The 24383-nt window shown below is 37.5% G+C and overlaps 2 protein-coding genes across 4 annotated transcripts; both read left to right on the top strand.

Annotated features, from left to right (window-relative positions):
* The first annotated feature begins 9960 nt into the window (after positions 1–9960).
* On the top strand, positions 9961–14206 carry LOC131736873 (BEN domain-containing protein 5-like). Of its 3 annotated transcripts, none has more exons than XM_059022359.1 (6): positions 9961–10270; positions 10693–10828; positions 11175–11343; positions 11762–11952; positions 12794–13013; positions 13673–14206. In XM_059022359.1, the coding sequence occupies exons 2-6, from the start codon at positions 10712–10714 to the stop codon at positions 13807–13809; spliced, it is 834 nt and encodes a 277-aa protein (XP_058878342.1). In that variant the 5' UTR covers positions 9961–10270; positions 10693–10711; the 3' UTR covers positions 13810–14206. The 3 variants fall into 3 exon arrangements, with proteins under 3 accessions (XP_058878342.1, XP_058878341.1, XP_058878343.1); XM_059022358.1 differs by having other exon boundaries at positions 10689–10828; XM_059022360.1 differs by having other exon boundaries at positions 10689–10828; positions 12794–12877; positions 13673–13817.
* Positions 14207–19532: 5326 nt separating this feature from the next.
* LOC131737002 (TBC1 domain family member 2A-like) lies at positions 19533–23616 on the top strand. The gene is made up of 2 exons (XM_059023416.1): positions 19533–20357; positions 23606–23616. The coding sequence occupies exons 1-2, from the start codon at positions 19916–19918 to the stop codon at positions 23614–23616; spliced, it is 453 nt and encodes a 150-aa protein (XP_058879399.1). The 5' UTR covers positions 19533–19915.
* The last annotated feature ends 767 nt before the right edge of the window (positions 23617–24383 follow it).

Genomic DNA, 24383 nt, shown 5'->3' with positions numbered 1-24383 from the left:
ACAAAAAACGAAGAATGCACAATTTTCTCTGAAATAACTTGAAACTGACAAAAGTAATTGGCATCCATCATTGTTTATTCCATATTTAATAGAAATCAGACTTTGCTTTTGATTTTTTTATTCAACATAATATTGTAAATAATAAAACAAATGAAAATGGCATGGACAAAAATGATGGGACCGCTAACCTAATATTTTGTTGCACAACCTTTAGAGGCAATCACTGCAATCAAACATTTTCTGTAGCTCTCAATGAGACTTCTGCACCTGTTAACAGGTAGTTTGGCCCACTCTTCTTGAGCAAACTGCTCCAGCTGTCTCAGGTTTGATGGGTGCCTTCTCCAGACTGCAAGTTTCAGCTCTTTCCATAGATGTTCGATAGGATTCAGATCAGGACTCATAGAAGACCACTTCAGAATAGTCTAATGTTTTGTTCTTATCCATTCTTGGGTGCTTTTAGCTGTGTGTTTTGGGTCATTATCCTGTTGGAGGACCCATGACCTGCGACTGAGACAGAGCTTTCTGACACTGGGCAGTACGTTTCGCTCCAGAATGCCTTGATAGTCTTGAGATTTCATTGTGCCCTGCACAGATTCAAGGCACCCTGTGCCAGGCGCAGCAAAGCAGCCCCAAAACATAACCGAGCCTCCTCCATGTTTCACTGTAGGTATGGTGTTCTTTTCTTTGAAAGCTTCATTTTTTCATCTGTGACCATACAGCTGATGTGACTTGCCAAAAAGCTCCAATTTTGACTCATCTCTCCAAAGGACATTCTCCCAGAAGGATTGTGGCTTGTCAATATGCATTTTAGCAAATTCCAGTCTGGCTTTTTTATGTTTTTCTTTCAAAAGTGGTGTCCTCCTGGGTCTTCTTCCATGGAGCCCACTTTCGCTCAAAAAGCGACGGATGGTGCGATCAGAAACTGACGTACCTTCACCTTGGAGTTCAGCTTGTATCTCTTTGGCATTTATCCTTGGTTCTTTTTCTACACTTCGCACTATCCTTCTGTTCAATCTGGGGTCGATTTTCCTCTTGCGGCCGCGCCCAGGGAGGTTGGCTACAGTTCCATGGACCTTAAACTTCTTAATAATATTTGCAAGTGTTGTCACAGGAACATCAAGCTGCTTGGAGATGGTCTTGTAGCCTTTACCTTTACCATGCTTGTCTATTATTTTCTTTCTGATCTCCTCATACAACTCTGTCCTTTGCTTTCTCTGGTCCATGTTCAGTGTGGTGCACACAATGATACCAAACAGCACAGTGACTACTTTTCTCCATTTAAATAGGCTGAATGACTGATTACAAGATTGGAGACATGTGTGATACTAATTAAAGAAACTAATTAGTTTGAAATATCACTATAATCCAACTATTTGTTATCTTTTCTAAGGGGTACCAACAAATGTGTCCAGGCCATTTTAGAATATCTTTGTAGAATAAGCAATAATTCATCTCTTTTCACAGCTTCTTTGCTTTATTCTATGACATACCAAAGGCATGCAAGTATACATGATAAAATAGCTGTTAATTTCATCACTTTTCAGGAGGAATGAAGCATTATTTCAATGAGCTGTAAGGGTACCAACAAATTTGAGCATGTCTGTGTATATATGTGTGTGTGTTCTAGTGCACTGATGGTGAATTAGGATCACTAACCACATTGTCAAACAGGTTATACAGCAATAACGATCCATGACGTGGTACGGAACAGAAAAGCCAGCGCTCTTCCTGCAGTGATTTAGAGGATAGATCTCAAACCCCAGTTCACTAGAGTGGCCATTTATAAAAGAGCTTTGAAACAGACTTTAAAGTTATAAGTGTAAAAAGTTGTCAGGATGTTAACAATGAAAACAAAAATTAGAGGTACCTTATTCAAACAGTTGCAGCAACAAGTGGGGACATATTTTTTCGGAATACAGTTACTCTTTAAGATTGAGCTTTATGTTAATTAGCCATGAGGTTTTTGAATGCTCTGTACTCCCAACACAGAAGCACATGTGTGTGCAAATATATTTTTCTTATGTGTTTACTTTTCTACTTTAATAGAAAAGTGTGTAATGTGTAAATGTGAAATGATCTTAAATGACCAATTGAAAGGTATTGTTTTTTCTGATATTCATTTATTATACCAGTATTTTTTTTTCTTTACATGGCCCCAGACATCGTTTAAATGATGCTGTTGAGTTTACCACAGGTTATATGCACCTTTACAAAAGAAAATGTAAAAGTAGCAGCCTTAATATAGAGAGGAGTGTTCTCATTAATGGTTTAAGATTGAGTACTTAGTCTTGATTTGTATAAACAGGGTGCACAATGTACAAAAAGATCTGAGACCTGGGTACCGATTTTGATACTTGTGAGGGAGATGGTATTCAGTTCTGGGCACATATTGTATCAAAGATCCCTTCTATGGGCCATTTCTATTTTTATTCCCCCCCCCCCCCCCCGTCGACCATTGTTCAGCTAATTGGTACATGAACAAAGCACAATCTCGTTGGAGATAATTGCTTCAAATTACAGTCACAGAATCTAATAAGTAAATCACTCCCTACCCTAGTCTTACACATCTGGTATAAAGAAAAGCTTCAAAATGAAATATGAATGCCTCACAGTATATTGGTCCTAATTCAAATTCCTTTTGCCTCTCTTACTAAATGACATTCTTCATCACATGTGACATCTTGGCCACTCATTAATGAGGGCATTTAACAGCTCTTTCAAGAGAAGAATGGCCGAAGGGTTACCTACATAGTTTCAGAAACAAAGGTCAAACAAGGGTTAAAGTATTTTGCATTATAGCAAGGAAGTGGACCAATCTTACTTTCTAAGAAGGAGATTTATTTTACTATACATTTTCCCAACATACAATTCCACTTCATAAACAGTGCTAATGTGGCACTTCTTTTCTTTCATAGCTTTCAAACAGGATGCAACTAATTGCAGAGTACCAAAATGTAAGGAGCCTCCACCCATGCCAGGTTTCTGTCTCCAGTGAATTGAGTATTGAAAAATTATGCATTAGGTCTAAAGTATTATTCATTTCTGCCAAGGCCACACCATATAGACTGCAGATCTCCCTAAAGTTTTTTTTTTTTTTTTTTTTTGACTACAGCTACAGATTACAACGGCGTCTAGTCCCGTTATGAAAAGATTCTTTAAGTATTTCAGTGAGTGACAACAAAATAGAGGCATCTCATATTACAATACTACATTTATAATTCTAAGTTCATTATGCAAAGCGCCATGATCAATGGGTAGGTATTCTATTGAAATGGACGGGTAGCTGGGAAAGTGTAGGGCATCAACAAATCTTCTTCACAGGCAGCCGGAGAGCAATCGTGAATATGAATTACAGAATATGAATATGAATTACAGATTGTAATACTTCATTAATACTTGGAAACAACAGCCATCATAGAATCAATAAGGGACAGGGCTGCCATGGGCAGCCAGGATGACACTTTTTTTTTTTTCAGTTTAGTAGTCACCAATTGTTTTTATTATTTTCTCCCCAATTTGGAATAGCCAATTATTTTTAGGCTCAGCCCACCGCTACCTCCGCCACGCTGACTCTGGAGCGGCGAAGACGAACACACACTGTTCTCCGAAGCGTGTGCCATCAGCCGACCGCTTCTTTTACACACTGCAGGCCCACCATGCAGCCACCTCAGAACTACAGCGTCGGAGGACAATGCGGCTCTGGGCAGCTTACTGGCAAGCCCGCAGGCGTCCGGCCAGACCCAAGCCCCATCCCCCCCCCGCCCGGGCGGTGCTCTGTCAATTGTGCGTCGCCCCCTGGGAGCTCCTGTCCACGGTCGGCAGTGGAATAGCCTGGACTCGAATTGGCGACGTCCAGGCTATAGGGCGCATCCTGCACTCCACACGGAGCGCCTTTATCGAATGCGGCACTCAGGAGCCCCAAAATGACTCATCATTTCTGAGACTTCCTTATGAAACATAAACTTGTGCAGTCTTTGGAATATAATTGCCTGCCAGTTAAATACCTGTTCTCAGGCCTCTATCAAAGTCACTGACATGTATTATGTATGAAAGCAAACCACCGTACATTCATTTCTGAAACCTTTTCTTTCAACACAATAAGACGAATTAAAAGTGAAAATTATATTTATTTTCCCCAACAATAATATGAGATTAAATATTGTAATGTCCAATAGGCGGAGACATAATTCAGTTTCTAACACACCAGTACGTTCTTTTTATACAGTATGCACAGTCTTAAACATAAATAATGTTATCTGCAAAAGTGGGTTACCATTGTGATATCTTAATCAATATTTCTTGATGAAACTGTTCTTGTTATAAAGTGTATTCTAATAACATTTGTACTTCTCTTTCACATTTTGTATTGTACTACGTTTAGTATTAGATAGTAACTTTACCACTTGTGTGATATTAGGCTCGTCTTGAGTGATAGTATTATTCCATAATGAACCATGCAGTATATAAATTGCATATATATATATATATATATATATATATATATATATATATATATATATATATATATATATATATATATTTGCATGCCCCGGTAGATAAATGCTTAGTTACGGCTCCTGGCAAAACCAAAGCCCATGGCCAGTATACAATATTTTTCTGAATGCATTCTCTTCTGTTGAGCACTACTAACACCGTTGAAACGGTGAGTCTTAGGTCGCCTGCGGATACATTAGTCCAATCAATGCGTCTGAACCTGGTGTGTAATCCCAAGGTAACTGCTCACTGTTAACACGTTGAAGACGTAAATTCACGTTTTAAGTAATACAGTGTCCCCTTCAGACATATTAAAGGAGAGATTCGGAAATAACATTCAAAACTATACGCGAGTAAATACCATCCTAAATCCTAACAATACAGTGTCCCCTTCAGACTGCATGCACCTCCGGTTGAAGCAACCAGAGGTGAAGCAACCGGAGCTGGATGGAAAGACTCCATATCGTAACTATCGGGGCATGCAATTATATATATATATATAAAACGTGTTAACAGTGAGCAGTTACCTTGGGATTACACACCAGGTTCAGACGCATTGATTGGACTAATGTATCAGCAGGCGACCTAAGACTCACCGTTTCAACGGTGTCAGTAGTGCTCAACAGAAAAGAATGCATACAGAAAAATATTGTATACTGGCCATGGGCTTTGGTTCTGCCCGGAGCCGTAACTAAGCATTTAGCTACCGGGGCATGCAAATATATATATGATGTTGAAGCAACCGGAGCTGGATGGAAAGACTCCCTATCGTAGCTATCGGGGCATGCAAGACTCCATATCGTTGCTACAAGGGCATGCAATTATATATATATATATATATATATATATATATATATATATATATATATATATATATATATATATATATATATATATATATATGTTAGTCTTTTTTTTCTTTTTTCTTTTTTTTGGATGTTAGGAGTTAGGGTGGTATTTAGCATAGTTTTGAATGTTATTTCCGAATCTCTCCTTTAACATGTCTGAAGGGGACACTGTATTACTTATACTGGCCATGGCCTTTAACGTCTTAAAACGTGTTAACAGTGAGCAGTTACCTTGGGATTACACACCAGGTTCAGACGCATTGATTGGACTTATGTATCAGCAGGCGACCGAAGACTCGCCGTTTCAACGGTGTCAGTAGTGCTCAACAGAAAAGAATGCATACAGAAAAATATTGTATACTGGCCATGGGTTTTGGTTTTGCCCAGAGCCGTAACTAAGCATTTAGCTACCGGGGCATGCATATATATATATATATATATATATATATATATATATATATATATATATATATATATATAAATATAAAAATTGCATGCACCTCCGGTTGAAGCAACCAGAGTTGAAGCAACCGGAGCTGGATGGAAAGACTCCATATCGTAACTATCGGGGCATGCAATTATATATATATAAAACGTGTTAACAGTGAGCAGTTACCTTGGGATTACACACCAGGTTCAGACGCATTGATTGGACTAATGTATCAGCAGGCGACGTAAGACTCACCGTTTCAACGGTGTCAGTAGTGCTCAACAGAAAAGAATTCATACAGAAAAATATTGTATACTGGCCATGGGTTTTGGTTTTCCCCAGAGCCGTAACTAAGCATTTAGCTACCGGGGCATTCAAATATATATATATATATATATATATATATATATATATATAAATTGCATGCACCCCCGGTTGAAGCAACCAGAGGTGAAGCAACCGGAGCTGGAATGAAAGACTCCATATCGTAGCTATCGGGGCATGCAATTATATATATATATATATATATATATATATATATATATATATATATATAACGTGTTAACAGTGAGCAGTTACCTTGGGATTACACACCAGGTTCAGACGCATTGATTGGACTAATGTATCAGCAGGCGACCTAAGACTCACCGTTTCAACGGTGTCAGTAGTGCTCAACAGAAAAGAATGCATACAGAAAAATATTGTATACTGGCCATGGGTTTTGGTTTTGACCGGAGCCGTAACTAAGCAACTGCTCACTGTTAACACGTTTGAAGACGTTAATTCACGTTTTAAGTAATACAGTGTCCCCTTCAGACATGTTAAAGGAGAGATTCGGAAATAACATTCAAAACTATGCGCGAGTAAATACCATCCTAACTCCTAACATCCAAAAAAAAAAATAAAAAATAAAAAAAAAAAACAATAGTAATAATTATATATATATATATATATATATATATATATACCCATACGGAAGAACCATATATTTATAATACATGGAAATGTATATTGAAGTACTGGTTCATATATTTTAAATATATTGCTTTAATGTCCATATATTTGTCATACGCATTCATCATATATGACAAAATACCTTTTACAAAATATATGGTCAAATACATTGATTTGTATGCATGCTTTTGTGCTGACTGGTTATGCTGGGTATAAGAAACAACATGCATGTTGTACTGTGTAATACATCAATTCTAAAAATTCTCAGTGGAATACTGTACCTCACCCTGAAACAAAGAGTTTGGTCAAGTTCTTTTGCGATTAAAGTCTGATGTAAATCACATCTTCAAAATAACTTATGTAGTGATGGCATCTTCCAAGCAATATGGGATTTTCATTATACATTACAAAGTAATAATTAAAAAACCTTAGTAGCCAGTTAAAAACTACATACTATACTGCATGTGGGCCAGAGCTAGAATTTTAACTGCATATCACTTAAAAATTAAAATAAAAAAGCAAATAATAGCATTAAAAAAACAACATGAAAAACATTAGACTTTCTTACTGTTTATTGTACATTTGTAGGTCAAATACATTGCACAGAAAAAACACATGGTAGTTTGAAACATGTATAAGCAGAGGCTAAAATTTAACAAGAATTTTAACAACTGCCTTTTATATACAACATTATTACAATTGTACCTGTGGCGTTTTTCATAAATCGAAAGGAACGGTAGTTAGCCGTGGTGAGAGAACGGGAGTTCCTATCTATACAGTGTAAGATCTGAAAGAACATTTTCATAGCAAAAGGAATGCAGGATGCCTGGTCACTATCTGTGTACCAGCTGGCATAAACAATGTTATGTCACAGAATGTCTGTGACTGGAAGCCATGTCTATTTCTTACTACCTTTTGTGACAATTCAGGGTCCTCTAAAAATGCTTTGATCTGTGCATGTAAAGGCAAATGAAAGAAAGTTTCCTTCTTTCAGACTCCTTTGCTCTATCCATTCTTTCTCACAGTAAGTATGTTTCTTTACCTAAGTAAGATTCACAGAAATTGCAAACATGATGTATTTCTACAAAATATTTTAAACCTTCAAACGGTTTTTCTAAGTGGTACCAAGATTGTGGTACAGTGTCTTTACCAGCCAATAGATTAATAATGTCCAGCATGTCAGAGACTGCTTCCTTGGTAAGCTTGGCTTCATTTTCAATGCCATGAGCAGCAGGCCATTCTGTTGTTGAGACGAATACACTTTGTCATCCTGAAACAGGGAAAGTGTTATTATTTATTATATATTTTAGGAAATGTATTTTATATCATGCACATATTCATCCCATAATTATATCCACAGTACTGAAATACAAAAAGTCACATTACAATCTTGGATTTGTGTGCAGTTCTGTAAGGCTACATTATTATAATGAGATTACAGTACAGTGTTTTTATACAAGTCCACATCTTTAAATCTACATTACACCCAAAACAAATTTACCCTTAGCCAACTTTCTATGATCCTTTTCTTTTGAAGAAAGAGGAAAGTGTCCTTCATTACCACTAAAAAGAATGCTGATTTAAAATACACTATGCAGTGGGTACTATAGGGTAAGACACAATAATATACACAAACCTCTTGCAGGTACTTTTCTTGTGTAGATTCATCAAGAGAATGAAAAGGTTCACTGCCAGGATTCTCAATGTCCTGTTCCTGTAATTGAAAAATATGCACATTTACATCCTATACAGTTTGTGGCTCTCCCCAAGCAATGGGAAAATTACACTATGCCATCATACTCGTCTCATATCATAGCACCATCACACTCATTTTCAAAGCTATCATGATTGATTCCTATTTTTTCATTAACATATTTATGTATTTTAACAATTAAACGTTTGGTAAGGCTATAATTAAATCTACATTTATAGTATTACAAATATACATGTGCTGCAATTATATTGTTTCTATTTAGTGTTTTGTAAAAGCTCTAAAATAAACATGATATTATTGAACAGATAAATTATTACAATTCATGAGCAACTATTAGATTAACATATTCCTGCATTTGTGCCTGTATACAGACGTTTATAGCTTTAAATGGTCACATTTATTTTAACAGAAACAGCAAAAAGGTAAAATTTAAATTTTAAAAAAAAGTTTCTATTAGATATATTACTTTATATAGCATTACACATTATACTACATTAGCACATAATAACAAAAATTACTAGCACTTTCCCGTGGTAAATGACTCAAGATCTGCATTCTCCTGTTCATTTGGGGTTATTTCAGGTTCCCGTTCTTCTGATAGATTACTGGATTCTGGTACATCAACGTCTTCATCAGTTTCTAGACTGTCATCATCTTCAATGTTGCTTACAGTACGAATCTCGTCATGTGTTAAAGAACCCTACAGACGCACACCCACACATAAACTGTAAATCAATTGCATTTAACAAAGTACAAAAAATATTATACACAGAATAAGCCACACAGTAATGTGCAATCAACTACCAAACACGGCCGTTTGAAAATGAACTACTTCCTTCAGAATTAATCCTAAATCATTTGTAGCGCTTTCTATTTATTCTACAAAACAAATAGTAGATCTCGTTATTTCACTTGTTTTACTATCATTTTAACAGGTTTTAACTGTGCCTATATTATGTACAGCCTAGGTTGAAATACTTTACTCACCGTTGTTTCTGCTTGACTTGATTGTTCCTTGTTCCTATAAAATAAAAATAAAGGTTTAGAATATATACTATCGTATTATGACTGAACAGCTTTAATAAATTAAACACTAGTGAAGCTACTTGCCTTATCCTTTTCCATCGTCTAAGTGTTCTTCCTGGAACAGCCATTTGGTCAGCCAGGTAGCGTTTGTAGCCACGCTGTGCTGTGTGGTGATATCGTTTTTATTATAATCACTCATAATTTACAGCCCACGTGCCAGCCTAAAAAACTGTGTAAAAGTACATTGCATGGATTACTTAAATCACAAGCAGCCAACAATGAGAAAGACATTATGTTAACACTACAGCAGCTCATGTGCGTTATGGCTGCTGACGTCGCACACAGCTCCTCCTACTTTCAGTTCCGTTGTCTGACAAATTCGCTTTCAAAACACTAAAGGAAACAAAATAATATATATTTATCTAGCCAAATTATTAATTAGAAACATAAAAGGGATCGGAGTTTTCATATTTCTTTTTTATTCGATTTATTTGTATTTATGTGGACGTCGTATTTTTTGGCCGACAGGAAGTGAAATCATCACACGTTTCGTGCTGACTTTCAGTTGGGAAGGTGCACAGAGAGACGGAGCAAGCATGTTCGCACTAGTAAAGTGGGTAAATGGCGACGATGACGGTAAATTGAGTGTAATTCCTACTGAGTGGATTAAATGATTTAATATAGAGGATTTTGAAGAAGAAGGCGACGAAGATGAGCGCCATTATGTCGCAGAGTGGAGAAGAGGGAGTAAACGACCACGTGAAGGATGGCAAGCTTTCGATTGTGAAGTGGAGAAAGTGGGAGGTTAGTATACCATATTTACCACAACTTTGAGATATAGAGATGCATTAGCAATTACGATCTTTGTAAGTAGTAAAAAATGGAAATACATATTTTAATCGTAGGTTGAAAAAAAAAAGTTAATTACTGTATCACATGAAGTCAAGAAAGGCCAGCAACAATAGCTATGGCCTAGTAGTAGTACTGCATCCCGAATTTTAGGTGACTGCTGTTAGATTCTCTGTATAAATTACTCATTTGGAAGTAATTAGAAAAAAATAAGCACACTACATAATTATAAATGTAGTAAAGTTATTATTATTTTTTAAATTTTAAACAACCAATATCTTCCTAGTTACTTTAACATGTAATACTTTTGAAATACAAGAAAACAACTTGTTGAGTATTGATTAATTATGATCCTTTCTGTTTCATTTTTAAGAAAGACAGTTGGAACTTGTTCAAATGCGTGATGCAATGACAAGAGCAGAAGAGACTCCAGCTTTGAAAAGAAAGAAATTTCAAAATAGCAGATATGCTGATGAATCCAGCAGTGACACCAAAGACACTCAAGTGTGCCAGGTAAACATTGCTATTTAACATTTCTGTTAAATTTTAAGACTGAACAACATACTACATTTATTTTAAGGTGTGATGCAAGGACCAAATCAAAACTTTGACCCACTAATCATAAGTTACAAATCTGGTGCTGATGGTATCTTTTTTTGTTTGTCACAAGGTTACAGTCTTCTACGCCTGAGGGAATCTGCCATTAATACTGGGTTTTAATTTGCAATTAGGCCCTAGGTAGGAAGCAGTATCTGTCACAGAAGGCTACAAGTGGACGCTGTTGATGGTACAGTATTATTGAGTTCCGCAGTTATTTTAGACAGCAGTAAAAAAAAATGTTTTTGGTTTGTTTATTTAGAACTCAAAGACTAAAGCATCTGCAAAGCAACAAAGGTCTACTGAAATTCTGAATCAACTGACTAAGAAACCGCAAACTAATAAAGAGGATGGAGAGGTACAACAACTTAAAACTAAAATTCAAGAACTAGAACAGGAGAATAAGAAGCTCAAGGAAATGGTAGTTGGAGGTAAGCATTATTGTTTCAAGCAGAATAAATATAGTATAGCGTCAGGAGCATTATATTAATAAAGACTAATAAATAAGTTAAGAAATGCACATATTTGTGGAAAAAAACAAACTCCTGTTTATTCTGGAACCATACGTAAAACTGGCAAATTATTAGATTAATTAATTAAATTAATTAATTAATTAATTAATTGATGATTGATTAAGGCGCTGCCCCTATGGGTTAAGACAATGGTATTGGTATCAACATCAACTGCGTTGTGAACCTGCCTTTACTTGATTAGTCCATACAATTGGTGATTTCTAATTGGGGGGGGTATAAAAAAAGCTTGCCGATTTCCAAATTTTGAAAAAGAAAAGACGAAGTAGAACAGAGAATTGCAAAGGTTTTCATAAAGCCGAATATTGTATAATTGCAGCTATCCCTGTGATATTGGACAAAATTGAGGAGCTAGGAAAGAGGGACAACTCTGGTCCTACTGACCACTCTATTGACAGTGAGGCAAATTGTCTTTGTGGAAGTCCACGGTATGCTGCGTCGTCTGCAGGATCAACTGTGTCCATATCCTCAATTCCTCAATCACAAGGAAATGGAAGACAACTTGACAAGGTAACAGTGTGTTGTATTACAGGCAGTGGTAACCAGTCTTTTATATATGTCAGTGAATCATTATCCTTTTTATAGCTTGCAAATTTAACCCAATTTAATTGAAAACTTAATATGAATTTGTAGAGCAGTAATTTAATTAGTTTTATTATACTTTACCATGACACTTCTGCAGTTCTTTAACAATTAATGACTTTTTGTTTTGGCTTGTACATGTCATCCACAACAGACAAGTAGATCATTATTGCGTTTGTGAGGACTGCATCATAGGCTTAAGCCCTTTTGACACTGGCACTCCGACCCGGGTCATGACACACTTATCGGTGACCCGGGTAATTTTTTTGCTACTGTGAAAGCACTTACCCGGGTAGGAGGCGACCCACTTCAGGAGGTCCGGGTCGAGCGAGGCGAAATGACGTTTTTTTTTTTAGTCTGCACATTGCGTTGTTGTCGCTCCTAACCCGGGTCGATAAACTGCAGTCTGAAACCTCTCGGCCGACCCGCTTGACACCGTGTCAGTGACAGTGTGAAAGCGGCTTTATTGTAACTGGGTTCTTGATGCTATAGAGGTCATACATGCTCACCCAAAACCAGACTCTTCAAGGTCAATTCTCAGTGGTGTATTTTACCTTATTGACAAGCACAGACTTTTAAAGGAGCCATAGATAGCATTAATTTTAAATCAAGGCTTATAAAGTCATGATATTTGCAAGGACACAATTTCCTAGAATCAAGAACAAGCTAGAGGATTACCCGAATCCTGGTTTTGAGAAAATGCCACATATTTATGTTTTTTTCTTGGTTTATTTGTTATAAAAATAAAACTTATTTCTTCTTTAAACAGGTGGAAATTCATCCAGGAAGTGGAGTGTATATAGACCAGCTGGCTTGGACAATAACAAATAAGGCTACTTCCTACACTTCATTTGTGAGAAATGCTATGCTCTCTGTGTTTGACATTGAAACTTTAGTAAAAAGTAATTTACGTGGTGGAAGTGGCAAACGACAGAAACATGGGGAAAGAAGAGAGGCCTTGGATCCCAACAAAGTGAATGCCATATACGGTGAGTGTTTTTAAGAGTTATTAATTAAATGCTTTTAAACCTTCTTTTTGTAGATGTCCATAATTTTTCTTCCATAGAGCCTATTTTCACTTAAAAATAGTTTTGAATTCAATATGTTTGTTATTATGTATGTATTTCTTAGCAGACATCCTTATCCAGGGCAACTTACAATTGTTACAATTATATCACATTATTTTTACATGCAATTACCCATATATATATATATATATATATATATATATATATATATATATATATATATATATATATATATAATATATATATATACTATAATTACTGTAGCAATCTAGGTATAGCACCTTGTTCAAAGGTACAACAGAAGGGTCCCCCACCTGAGATTGAATCCACGACCGTCTGTAAATAAATGTATGGTGCTATGAACAGGCTTTGTCCTGCACTCACTACTGTACTGGTTGACAATTGAATATGGATAGGTAAACACTAAAGAATTGCATTTAGTTCTCAATAAAAATGGGTTTCTTAGCATTCAAACATCGAAACAAACTGAGCTGGTCAGTAGTAAGAGTGTACAATTGTTTTTTTTTTTTTTTAACTTGCAAAAAATGGTGATTCATATAGTGCTTTTGAATGTTATATCTCAAGTATGTATTTTTTAAAAACTTTCTTTTCCTTTTCAGCTGCAACTCTGATGAAATTTCCACTTGCCACCAAATCACAGATTGGTTCTGTAATTAATGGGAAAATAGCTGAACTTAGGTATGGAATAAAGAAAAACGCACACAAAAATACACAAGGCTTTAATGATACTAACTGATACTGGTACTGGGCTTAGAAGTCATAAACTGTGTGGTAGTTCTAGTTCTGTTTTAGGTTTCCCCTGTATTTTATTTAGATGTTTAATTTCGAAAACAAATGAAACATCCCTTATTGAAGTTTTCCCTGTTGACTTTATTGTAATGTTTTTGCACTTTTACCATTGATTTACCTTACTTTTACCATGGTTTCCTACAGTTTTCAATTATCTTCAAATATTTCAATATGTCTGTTTGGCGAGCTACAGGGCCAAACTGCCAGTTAGAGATACCTTCAAATATTTGAAGGTATCTCTAAATGATGATTCGGCTTGCCGTAAGAAATAGTGTTAATTTACAGTAGTGTTATTGTATCTATAGTGATAATGTACATGTGTATATCCGAGAAATATTAGGGGATGAAAGTAATGGTTTTTTTTTAAGTAATTCAGTGAAACTCCAACTCTGTTTATAACAAGATTGTAAACAAGATTTTGCAGTCACTCAGATGAGGGCTCAAACTGATAACTGTTCAATAAAGTTTTATAAATTTATAAAATGGGTGCATTTTATTTATCGTACTACTGTAGCAGTCCACAAAACTTTGCAAACTGTTATTGCATGTGAAGTGATCAATTTGTATTACTCTTTTCCTGCATCACACGTTTACATATGTAAATTCACATTTTTCCATATATGAGTAAATACATTCCCAACACAACATTTTAATTATGATATCATACATTTATTGAAATATATATTTCTATATATGTTATTAATGTGTGTATATATATAATAACATGTATTAAACATATATTTGACATGATACCATGTATTCATACTATATAATAAATACATTTTAAATGTATGGTTCATATGTGGTTAATATATTATAAATATATTGTAAAAGTATGAAAACATGCAATATACCATGTATTCATACTATATAATACATACATTTTAAATGTATGTTTCATATGTGATTAATATATTATAAAAGTATGAAAACTATAATTAAACTACATATTTTTCATATATTGTTATTGTATTGTTACATATATGAAATCCGGCCAATTTCTATATATTAAAAATGTATTTAATATTTTTTTACATATATTATCCACTTAACATTTGAATATATTATTTTGTCATTCAATATATTTTAAATAATATATTAAACATATATTTTTCTTCCGTATGGGTATATATATATATATATATTTGCATGCCCCGGTAGCTAAATGCTTAGTTACGGCTCTGGGCAAAACCAAAGCCCATGGCCAGTATACAATATTTTTCTGTATGCATTCTTCAAAACAGATTCATACAGATTCAAAAAGGCAGGAGCCTATGTCAATTCCGTCAGACATCCCACCTATCAATCCACCAGAATACCAAATGGAGGACTGTGCACCTAAGTGGAAAGAAATAGAGCAAGCTGTGAAAAAAGCAAGGGCTTCATCATCTCCAGGGCCTAATGGAGTTCCGTACAGAGTGTACAAGAGTGCTTCAGGAGTTCTACGAATTCTGTGGAAATTGATGAAAGTGGCATGGGAAAAACAGGTTGTACCAAGAGCATGGCGCCGAGCAGGTGGAGTCTTTATACCTAAAGAAAAAGATTCTACAAGCATCAGTCAGTTTCGTCCCATTTCCCTATTAAACGTAGAAGGCAAGATTTTCTTCAGCATTATTGCTCAGAGATTGTCAGCTTACCTATTAAAGAACTGCTTCATTGACACTTCAATACAAAAAGCGGGCATTCCAGGTTTCCCAGGTTGCTTAGAACACATCAATGTGATCTGGCAACAAATTCAATCAGCTAAAAAGGAGAGGAAGGAGCTCCATGTGACATTCCTGGATTTGGCTAATGCATATGGTTCAGTGCCACATGAACTACTTTGGGCAGCATTTGATTTTTTCAGTGTACCGATGACAATAACAAATTTAGTGAAAGCCTATTTTGGAGATTTGCAATTCAGTTTTTCAACTTCAGAATTCAGCACTACATGGCAATGCCTAGAGGTTGGAATAATGGCAGGATGCACCATTTCTCCGCTGGCTTTTACCATGGCAATGGAAGTAATCATTAGGGCATCAAAATGGGTAGTAGGAGGAGAGCGCTTGGCTTCTGGAATGCGACTACCACCAATTCGAGCATACATGGATGACATGACAACCATGACTACAACAGTAGCCTGCACTAATCGATTATTGGGCAAATTAACCAATAACATTGAATGGGCACGAATGCAATTCAAGCCCACTAAATCAAGGAGCATCTCTATAATTAAAGGCAAAGTAGTAGATAAAACATTCTTCATTAATGGTGAGGCAATACCAACAGTGTCTGAGAAGCCAGTGAAGAGTCTTGGGAGATGGTACGACGGGGATCTAAAGGATACAGTTCGTGTGGGAGAAGTTAGACAACAAGCAGTGGAAGGGTTGAAGAGCATAGACAGCTGCGCTCTACCAGGTAAACTAAAACTCTGGTGCTTTCAGTTTGGTCTACTGCCGAGGTTGCTGTGGCCACTGACTGTGTACGAGGTTTCTTTGACAACAGTAGAGAAGCTGGAAGCTTTAATCAGTTCATACATCAGGAAATGGTTGGGAGTTCCACGCTGCCTCAGCAGAGTGGGACTTTATGGTAAAGGAATACTGCAGCTACCAGTCTCTGCTCTAACCGAGGAGTTTAAGTGCGCCAAGGTCAGATTGGAAATGACATTAGTAGAGTCACGCGATAAATGCGTAAGGGAGGCAGCACCTGTGTTGAAAACTGGAAGAAAGTGGGCGGCAAAGAAAGCTGTGGAAGATGCAAAGGCTGCCCTTCGAATTGGTGATATCATGGGGCAAGTTCAGCATGGAAGAGGGGGTCTTGGTTTCAGTTCAACTCCTCCTACATGGCACAAGGCGGCCCCAGCTCAAAGAAGGAAGCTGGTAGTCAACGAGGTGCAAAAGCAGGAGGAGAGGATGAGGTGTATAAAGGCCATTTCCCAGGCCAAACAGGGAGAATGGATGAGATGGGAGAGTGTGGAACAACGCAAGATTGGCTGGCAAGACCTATGGTCAATGGAACAGAGCAGGATCAGTTTCCTCATCAGGTCAACATATGATGTTCTCCCATCACCACAGAACCTAAACCTCTGGGTAGGAGAGGATCCCTCATGTCCTTTGTGTTCATCACCTGCAACATTAAGGCACATTTTGACAGGATGTAAGGTGGCTCTTAGCCAAGGACGGTTTACTTGGCGCCATGACCAGGTGCTGCGATGTTTGGCCTTAGCATTGGAAGACAAGCGTAACATGACCAATAAGTTGCCACCTGTTCCATCAAAACATTACACACAAAAGACAACATTCCTCCGCCCAGGAGAGCAACCACCAAGAAAAGGTGTTAAAACCAATCCTCGCCCAGGACAACTGGAAGCTGCTAGAGACTGGAAAATGCTGGCAGATGTTGGTCAACGGCTTATTTTTCCACCTGAGATTGCCACCACTAACCTTCGACCAGATATTGTCTTGTGGTCTGGATCAGCACGCCTTGTTCACCTGGTAGAGTTAACAGTGCCATGGGAGGATGCTGTAGATGAGGCGTATGAGAGGAAGAAACTGCGGTATGCTCAACTAGCCACTGAAGCGGAACAGCGAGGATGGAGAGTTCGGGTTTACCCAGTGGAAGTGGGTTGTCGAGGATTTGTGGCACACTCTACAACCCGGTTTCTCAGAGACGTCGGATTCAGTGGCCAAGAGTTGCGTCGCACAGTGAAGAACTTATCTGAAGCAGCAGAGAGGAGCAGCAACTGGCTGTGGTTGAGACGGAAAGATTCTGGCTGGGGACAGGTAAGTAAGCTGGGCTGAGTTGAGTGGGGGACGGAGGGGGGTGATGCTGGGACGCCAGAATCACCGTCGAGCCCTCTTGAGGTGTCGTGGGCTAGTCGACGAAACACTGAGGATGGAAGGTGCCCACTTGAAAACCCCAGAGATGTACCCTACTTAGCTCAATCCAGACGGTTGTCATGCTGATGCGCTGGGGAGGCCGCACTTTGGTTGATCCCCGGAGCCAGCATCGCAGCCGTTGTGTGTGCTGATGCGCCAGGGAGGCAAAATAAGCTGATCCCTGGAGCCAGCATTACACTTCAGCCATTAACACCAGACAGAAGGATATCTACATCATCATATGGAAGGAAACGTAAATGGATGGAGACGCATATGGATCACATTAGTTTACTGTAAAGCTACGTCTTAGTTGGTGCTTATCTTGGCGAGAGCCGAGTTCAAATCAGCATGAAGTTTTAACATCTACTCTCGTGTAATGGAAATCTGTTGAGCACTACTGACACCGTTGAAACGGTGAGTCTTAGGTCGCCTGTGGATACATTAGTCCAATCAATGCATCTGAACCTAGTGTGTAATCCCAAGGTAACTGCTCACTGTTGTAATTGTTTGCCACAAAGGTCAGTGGTGTCTGGGATTACGCAAGCACGGAAGACGTGACATTGCTAAAATTCCCAAAACACTATCAGCAAGGAACGAAGAAACAGGTTTGTAATAAGGAAGACCCTTTAAATAACCCACCCAAAGGAAATGCATATACAAAACCATCGTCAAAGAGGAGTTAAAACAAGTCCATTGACCTAAACTGTCACCATAGCACGGGGAACAAGTTTAAACTGTCGTTGTGAAACATTGAGGAGCACAAAGTTCATACGAAGTTTCTAGTATTACGACAACTCGAAGCTTCTAGTATTACGACAATGAAGTCGTTTCTGTAAGTGAATGAGGTAAGAACCAAGAGAAGTGTTATTCATGTATAAGTGCTCTCTCAAGTTACGTGATTCAGAGGTTGTTTACTGAAGAAAAAAACGAAAGTGGAATATATTGAAGCTGCAGTTGATAGTAAATGTGTACTTGCAATGAAGAATGATCGTGGTTAAGACGTGAGCTGTTTTGTATTACTGTACGTGAAGGTTGTGTGTTCTTGTTAGGAGTATCTATCGTAATTGCACAAGTGGAACTGTACTGTGTCTTGTAATTAGTGAAACTAAAACATTATTCCCAACTCTGATACGTCTAACCACGGTCAGTTTACCAAATAAGTCTAGGAAATGCCAATTGTTTTCACAATATTTAAGTTTTAGATCCCAAATTCATTTTCTGAAGGAGTCTAATAATAGCTGGATGAAAGCCTACTCCAGTAAATTATTAGGGCAAGGGCGTTTATGCTGAAGTATCCAATGCGTACAGTTCACATTGTCAGGCAGCTTTAAACCCTTTTTTTGAAAACATGACAGTAGCCTGCTACACATTAATACGCTTTGTTCCTTGTCATTGGGCTCTGGTGTTTTTTCCTTATGGAGGCCACCTTCAGTCTTAACTACATCAGAACACTGCAATTGTCTATTGCTGATTTAAGATTTGGTTTATTTATTTAATAAAATGAACTGTGCTACTGCAGCATTTTACTCCAGTATTTTGCTGTAAACACTATACTTTAAAGTGGTAATTTGCTGTAAATGCATTTTTATTATACAGCAGTAAACTATAGTGGCCATACTTAGTACTGTAGTCTACTATAACCTCCTTGAATAATGCATACTTCAAAGTGGTTATAGAAATTTTCAGAATTTACTATAGCATACTTTCAAGGAGGTGTAATTGCCAGTAGTATTTACTACAGTGCCTGTATGTTATACAATATTTTAAAAAAAGCATTTACAGCAAATGTGCTCATTAACAATAGAATCCTGTATTAAAATGTGTTTTAAAAAAGTTGCAATAATTTAAAGTTGTGTGAAGTTTAGATTTTATTTTTCATAGAACATAATCCTGAATAAGGGACACTGCAATCACCACAGAGAGCATAGGGAAACTAGTACCTCTTCTTCAGACCTTCATAGCTGATAGCTTCTTTTTTTGTACTAAATGTTACTCACATGGGACTGTAAGGATGTAACATTTTATTTACAAATTCGTCCCTCGCTGAAGCTGGTGTTTGTGAAAGTTTAACTAACTGACAAGGGGCAGGGAAAAGCTAATAAAGGGAATGAAAATTGATTATACCATACTACACCTCTTTTCAATAGCCAAAGACAAACCAGTTAACATCTTTTCTTTGAAATCTGGTGAGGACACATGGTGAGGACTGTTAAGATGGAGCAGGACTGTCAAGTCGGAAAACCCATGCCTGCAGCTGATCCCAATCTGACAAGCCCAGACAATCATCATGACCTCACTGCCAGTGCAAGAGAGGAAGTGGAAAGCACCAAGGAGAACGAGGGTGATTCCACACACATGGACCAGAGCAATGCCCAAGAGAAGCCAGTCATGAAAACTAAGATGGAACCCTCCTCCACAAAACTGTGTGGGTACCTGAACAAACTGGGGGGGCCCTTGAAGGCCTGGAAAGCCCGCTGGTTTATTTTCGAAGAGAAGAAGTGCCAGCTGTACTACTACAGAACGTCACAGGATGTCAATCCCTTGGGAAGCATTGACCTGGCTAACGCTACCTTTGGCTACCCGGCTCAAGCTCAGGAAGAGACCTTTCAAATTCAAATCCCAGGACGGGTTGTTGTGCTGAAGGTATGTCTTTTTAAAATTAAAGCAATTGGAAATCCCCTAATCTGTGAAGGTACGTGAAGCAGTAACAAGCCAGCCAATAAAATTTAATCATATACATCTTGCACTTCCATTCGTTGAGTAGAACACACAAGTGCAGTTCTGAGTTGAAACAAACACAAGTTACAGCAAACATGTATTTTCATTAACAAAAAAAAAAAACACTGTTTGTGCCTATACTGATGTCTTAATTAAGTTATTTTGTTAGATACAACCGCTTTGGTTGAGGATACACTAATCAGTTTGGACTTCCACTTACTGTCATTTTTTTTCAAATAACCTTAAAAAACGATGTATCATTTTAAGAAAGTGCCCTTGTGCAATACCAAGGGTTCCCTTATAAATTTAACCACAGTAAATTTAACGCAGGAATTTAGCATTTTTCCCATGGTTCTACAATGCATTTACTGTAGTTTACCATGGTTTATTAATGTTCTTTACCATACCTCTGTGTTCCAGGGATGGAAATAAGACTTCCATTGCATAGCAGATTGATCCATTCCTGGTTTTACTTTGAGTTTAATATGACACATCGGAACTTGTTACTTATACACTGTGGCTAATCAGGCTAATTTTAAAACCTGCAATGGAGGGAACTGCAATGCAATAGGGGTTTGAATGTCTGTCATTTGGTGCAGGGTGTAAAATTAGCTTTTGAGCACTGGGAACCTGAAAGTTTTATATATATATATATATATATATATATATATATATATATATATATATATATATATATATATATATACAGACGTGCTCAAATTTGTTGGTACCCTTACAGCTCTTTGAAATAATGCTTCATTCCTCCTGAAAAGTGATGAAATTAAAAGCTATTTTATCATGTATACTTGCATGCCTTTGGTATGTCATAGAATAAAGCAAAGAAGTTGTGAAAAGAGTTGAATTATTGCTTATTCTACAAAGATATTCTAAAATGGCCTGGACACATTTGTTGGTACCCCTAGAAAAGATAATAAATAATTGGATTATAGTGATATTTCAAACTAATTAGTTTCTTTAATTAGTATCACACATGTCTCCAATCTTGTAATCAGTCATTCAGCCTATTTAAATGGAGAAAAGTAGTCACTGTGCTGTTTGGTTTCATTGTGTGCACCACACTGAACATGGACAAGAGAAAGCAAAGGAGAGAGTTGCCTGAGGAGATTCAGAAAGAAAATAATAGACAAGCATGGTAAAGGTAAAGGCTACAAGACCATCTCCAAGCAGCTTGATGTTCCTGTGACAATAGTTGCAAATATTATTAAGAAGTTTAAGGTCCATGGAACTGTAGCCAACCTCCCTGGGCGCTGCCGCAAGAGGAAAATCGACCACAGATTGAACAGAAGGATAGTGCGAATGGTAGAAAAAGAACCAAGGATAACTGCCAAAGAGATACAAGCTGAACTCCAAGGTGAAGGTACGTCAGTTTCTGATCGCACCATCCGTCGCTTTTTGAGCGAAAGTGGGCTCCATGGAAGAACACCCAGGAGGACTCCACTTTTGAAAGAAAAACATAAAAAAGCCAGACTGGAATTTGCTAAAATGCATATTGACAAGCCACAATCCTTCTGGGAGAATGTCCTTTGGACAGATGAGTTAAAATTGGAGCTTTTTGGCAAGTCACATCAGCTCTATGTTCACAGATGAAAAAATGAAGCTTTCAAAGAAAATAACACTGTACCTACAGTGAAACATGGAGGAGGCTCGGTTATGTTTTGGGGCTGCTTTGCTGCGCCTGGCACAGGGTGCCTTGAATCTGTGCAGGGCACAATGAAATCTCAAGACTATCAAGGCATTCTGGAGCGAAACGTACTGCCCAGTGTCAGAAAGCTCTGTCTCAGTCGCAGGTCATGGGTCCTCCAACAGGATAATGACCCAAAACACACAGCTAAAAGCACCCAAGAATGGATAAGAACAAAACATTGGACTATTCTGAAGTGGTCTTCTATGAGTCCTGATCTGAATCCTATCGAACATCTATGGAAAGAGCTGAAACTCGCAGTCTGGAGAAGGCACCCATCAAACCTGAGACAGCTGGAGCAGTTTGCTCAAGAAGAGTGGGCCAGACTACCTGTTAACCGGTGCAGAAGTCTTATTGAGAGCTACAGAAAACGTTTGATTGCAGTGATTGCCTCTAAAGGTTGTGCAACAAAATATTAGGTAGCGGTCCCATCATTTTTGTCCATGCCATTTTCATTTGTTTTATTATTTACAATATTATGTTGAATAAAAAAATCAAAAGCAAAGTCTGATTTCTATTAAATATGGAATAAACAATGATGGATGCCAATTACTTTTGTCAGTTTCAAGTTATTTCAGAGAAAATTGTGCATTCTTCGTTTTTTGTGGAGGGGTACCAACAAATTTGAGCACGTCTGTATATAAATGTAATTTATACACGCATACAATTACATTAAATTAGCCATTGTATGGTCTCATGTTATGCTTTACCTAAAATAAATACATTCATCCTAAACTGGTATAGAAATGTATTCCCTGTATCTACTGGCATACATTTCATCAAATGCTCTTGTCAAATGCTCTTGTCAAACGCTCTTGTCAAATGCTCTTGTCAAATGCTCTTGGTTGTGAACACAAAAATAAGCATTACTGTTCTAGCTTTGTTGTTCTCAGTCTTTAAAATGTATATTAACAATCTAACAGCTTGCAGCTAACATGCTTAACACTGTGCGTAATAATGATCTACGGATAAGCTTGATCAATTATGAAAGAGATTGTTGAATTAATTTGAAGCAGTAGCAATTTTATATATAATATATGTTCCGTTCTAATATCCTAGTATATAGTCACTTATAAGTTACGTTGCAGTACTCCACACCATTCTTCCCATGGCCTGAACTCAGAATAAACTGTCCAGCTAACAAGTTATAAATTGTTCATTGGCTATGAAAGAAGGGGTTCTTGCTAACTTTTCACTTGTAATCTTACATGAGCATCATCCAGCCAGTTGTGCAAGAAAAGGCTCCGATTGTTGTATGATAATGTGGGGGAGGAATGTATCCAAAGAAAAGACAAAAACTTAGTGTATGGTGTATTGAGGGTTTAGTAAGTTGAAGGGAAAAGATTAAACTTCAAAGTATATTGAATTTGGTATTTGACCACTTTAAAATCCACAGCCTTCCTTTATAGTTTGAGTTAAGCGAACAGAGCAAGGCTATCATTTTAATCTTTTTTTTTCTTATAAAGCTATAAAATAGCAGCTCTGTTAGTGTTTGCTCTAAAAAGGTTGTCAGTATAACAAAGGGAATCCTTTTCAGATGCTGCTTTGATAATACACAATAGCATCCCCAAAGCAAGTTTCCCTACATCTAAAATTTTTGCAATGATAAAAATGGATTACTGTGAAGGAATGGTTTGCAGTGTGCAGGTGTAGTGATGATGCAGTGCTCCAGAGCAAACACACACAAGACAGTTCACAATTAACAGCTCTTTATTTTCAGCTGGGTTGCGTGCCAACAACACTTTAAATAATAAGCATGGGCTCTACACATCAATGTGTATTGCGCCATGCAAAAGGAGGGTTACAGTCCCGAAATAATAAACACTTTTTAAACACACAATACACAGACACAGACATGTCTCCTGACAGTGGGTGCTCTAGTGCAAGTGAATGGTGAAAGACAAACACAGAGGTAACAGTAGATCAGTGTAGTCCGGGGTTTGGTGCTGGCATGCAGCGACAGCTCCCGGTTCGTGTTAGCCGTCTAGCCAAACAAACAATGACAGTTAGCTGACAAACAAACAAAACACAAAACACTCACAGTACTTTTAATTCTCCTGTGCATACGGTCCTTATAGTTTAACCATCAAAACTAAGGAACAGATCACTGGGGCCACTTCCCCTTAAAACCCTCCGTCATGCCCTCTTTCGGTGGCGCGGCCAATCACGTCTCCTCCAATCCGTGACTGACACATCACCTACCGCATTAAGGCGCTGACTTCAGGTTTCGTGGCCCCACCCCCT

This window comes from Acipenser ruthenus, chromosome 4 (assembly GCF_902713425.1).
Source record: "Acipenser ruthenus chromosome 4, fAciRut3.2 maternal haplotype, whole genome shotgun sequence".
In the NCBI taxonomy this organism is placed as follows: domain Eukaryota; kingdom Metazoa; phylum Chordata; class Actinopteri; order Acipenseriformes; family Acipenseridae; genus Acipenser; species Acipenser ruthenus.
The sequence above is the reverse complement of the archived record's forward strand: the minus strand, read 5'-3'. Positions and strand labels throughout refer to the sequence as shown.

Coding starts and splice junctions, on each gene's coding strand:
- LOC131736873 (XM_059022359.1), top strand. CDS start 10,712: ATGCGTGATGCAATGACAAGAGCAGAAGAGACTCCAGCTTTGAAAAGA. Junction 10,829..11,174: donor AAGACACTCAAGTGTGCCAG/GTAAACATTGCT, acceptor TTGTTTATTTAG/AACTCAAAGACTAAAGCATC. Junction 11,344..11,761: donor CAAGGAAATGGTAGTTGGAG/GTAAGCATTATT, acceptor GTATAATTGCAG/CTATCCCTGTGATATTGGAC.
- LOC131737002 (XM_059023416.1), top strand. CDS start 19,916: ATGGTGAGGACTGTTAAGATGGAGCAGGACTGTCAAGTCGGAAAACCC.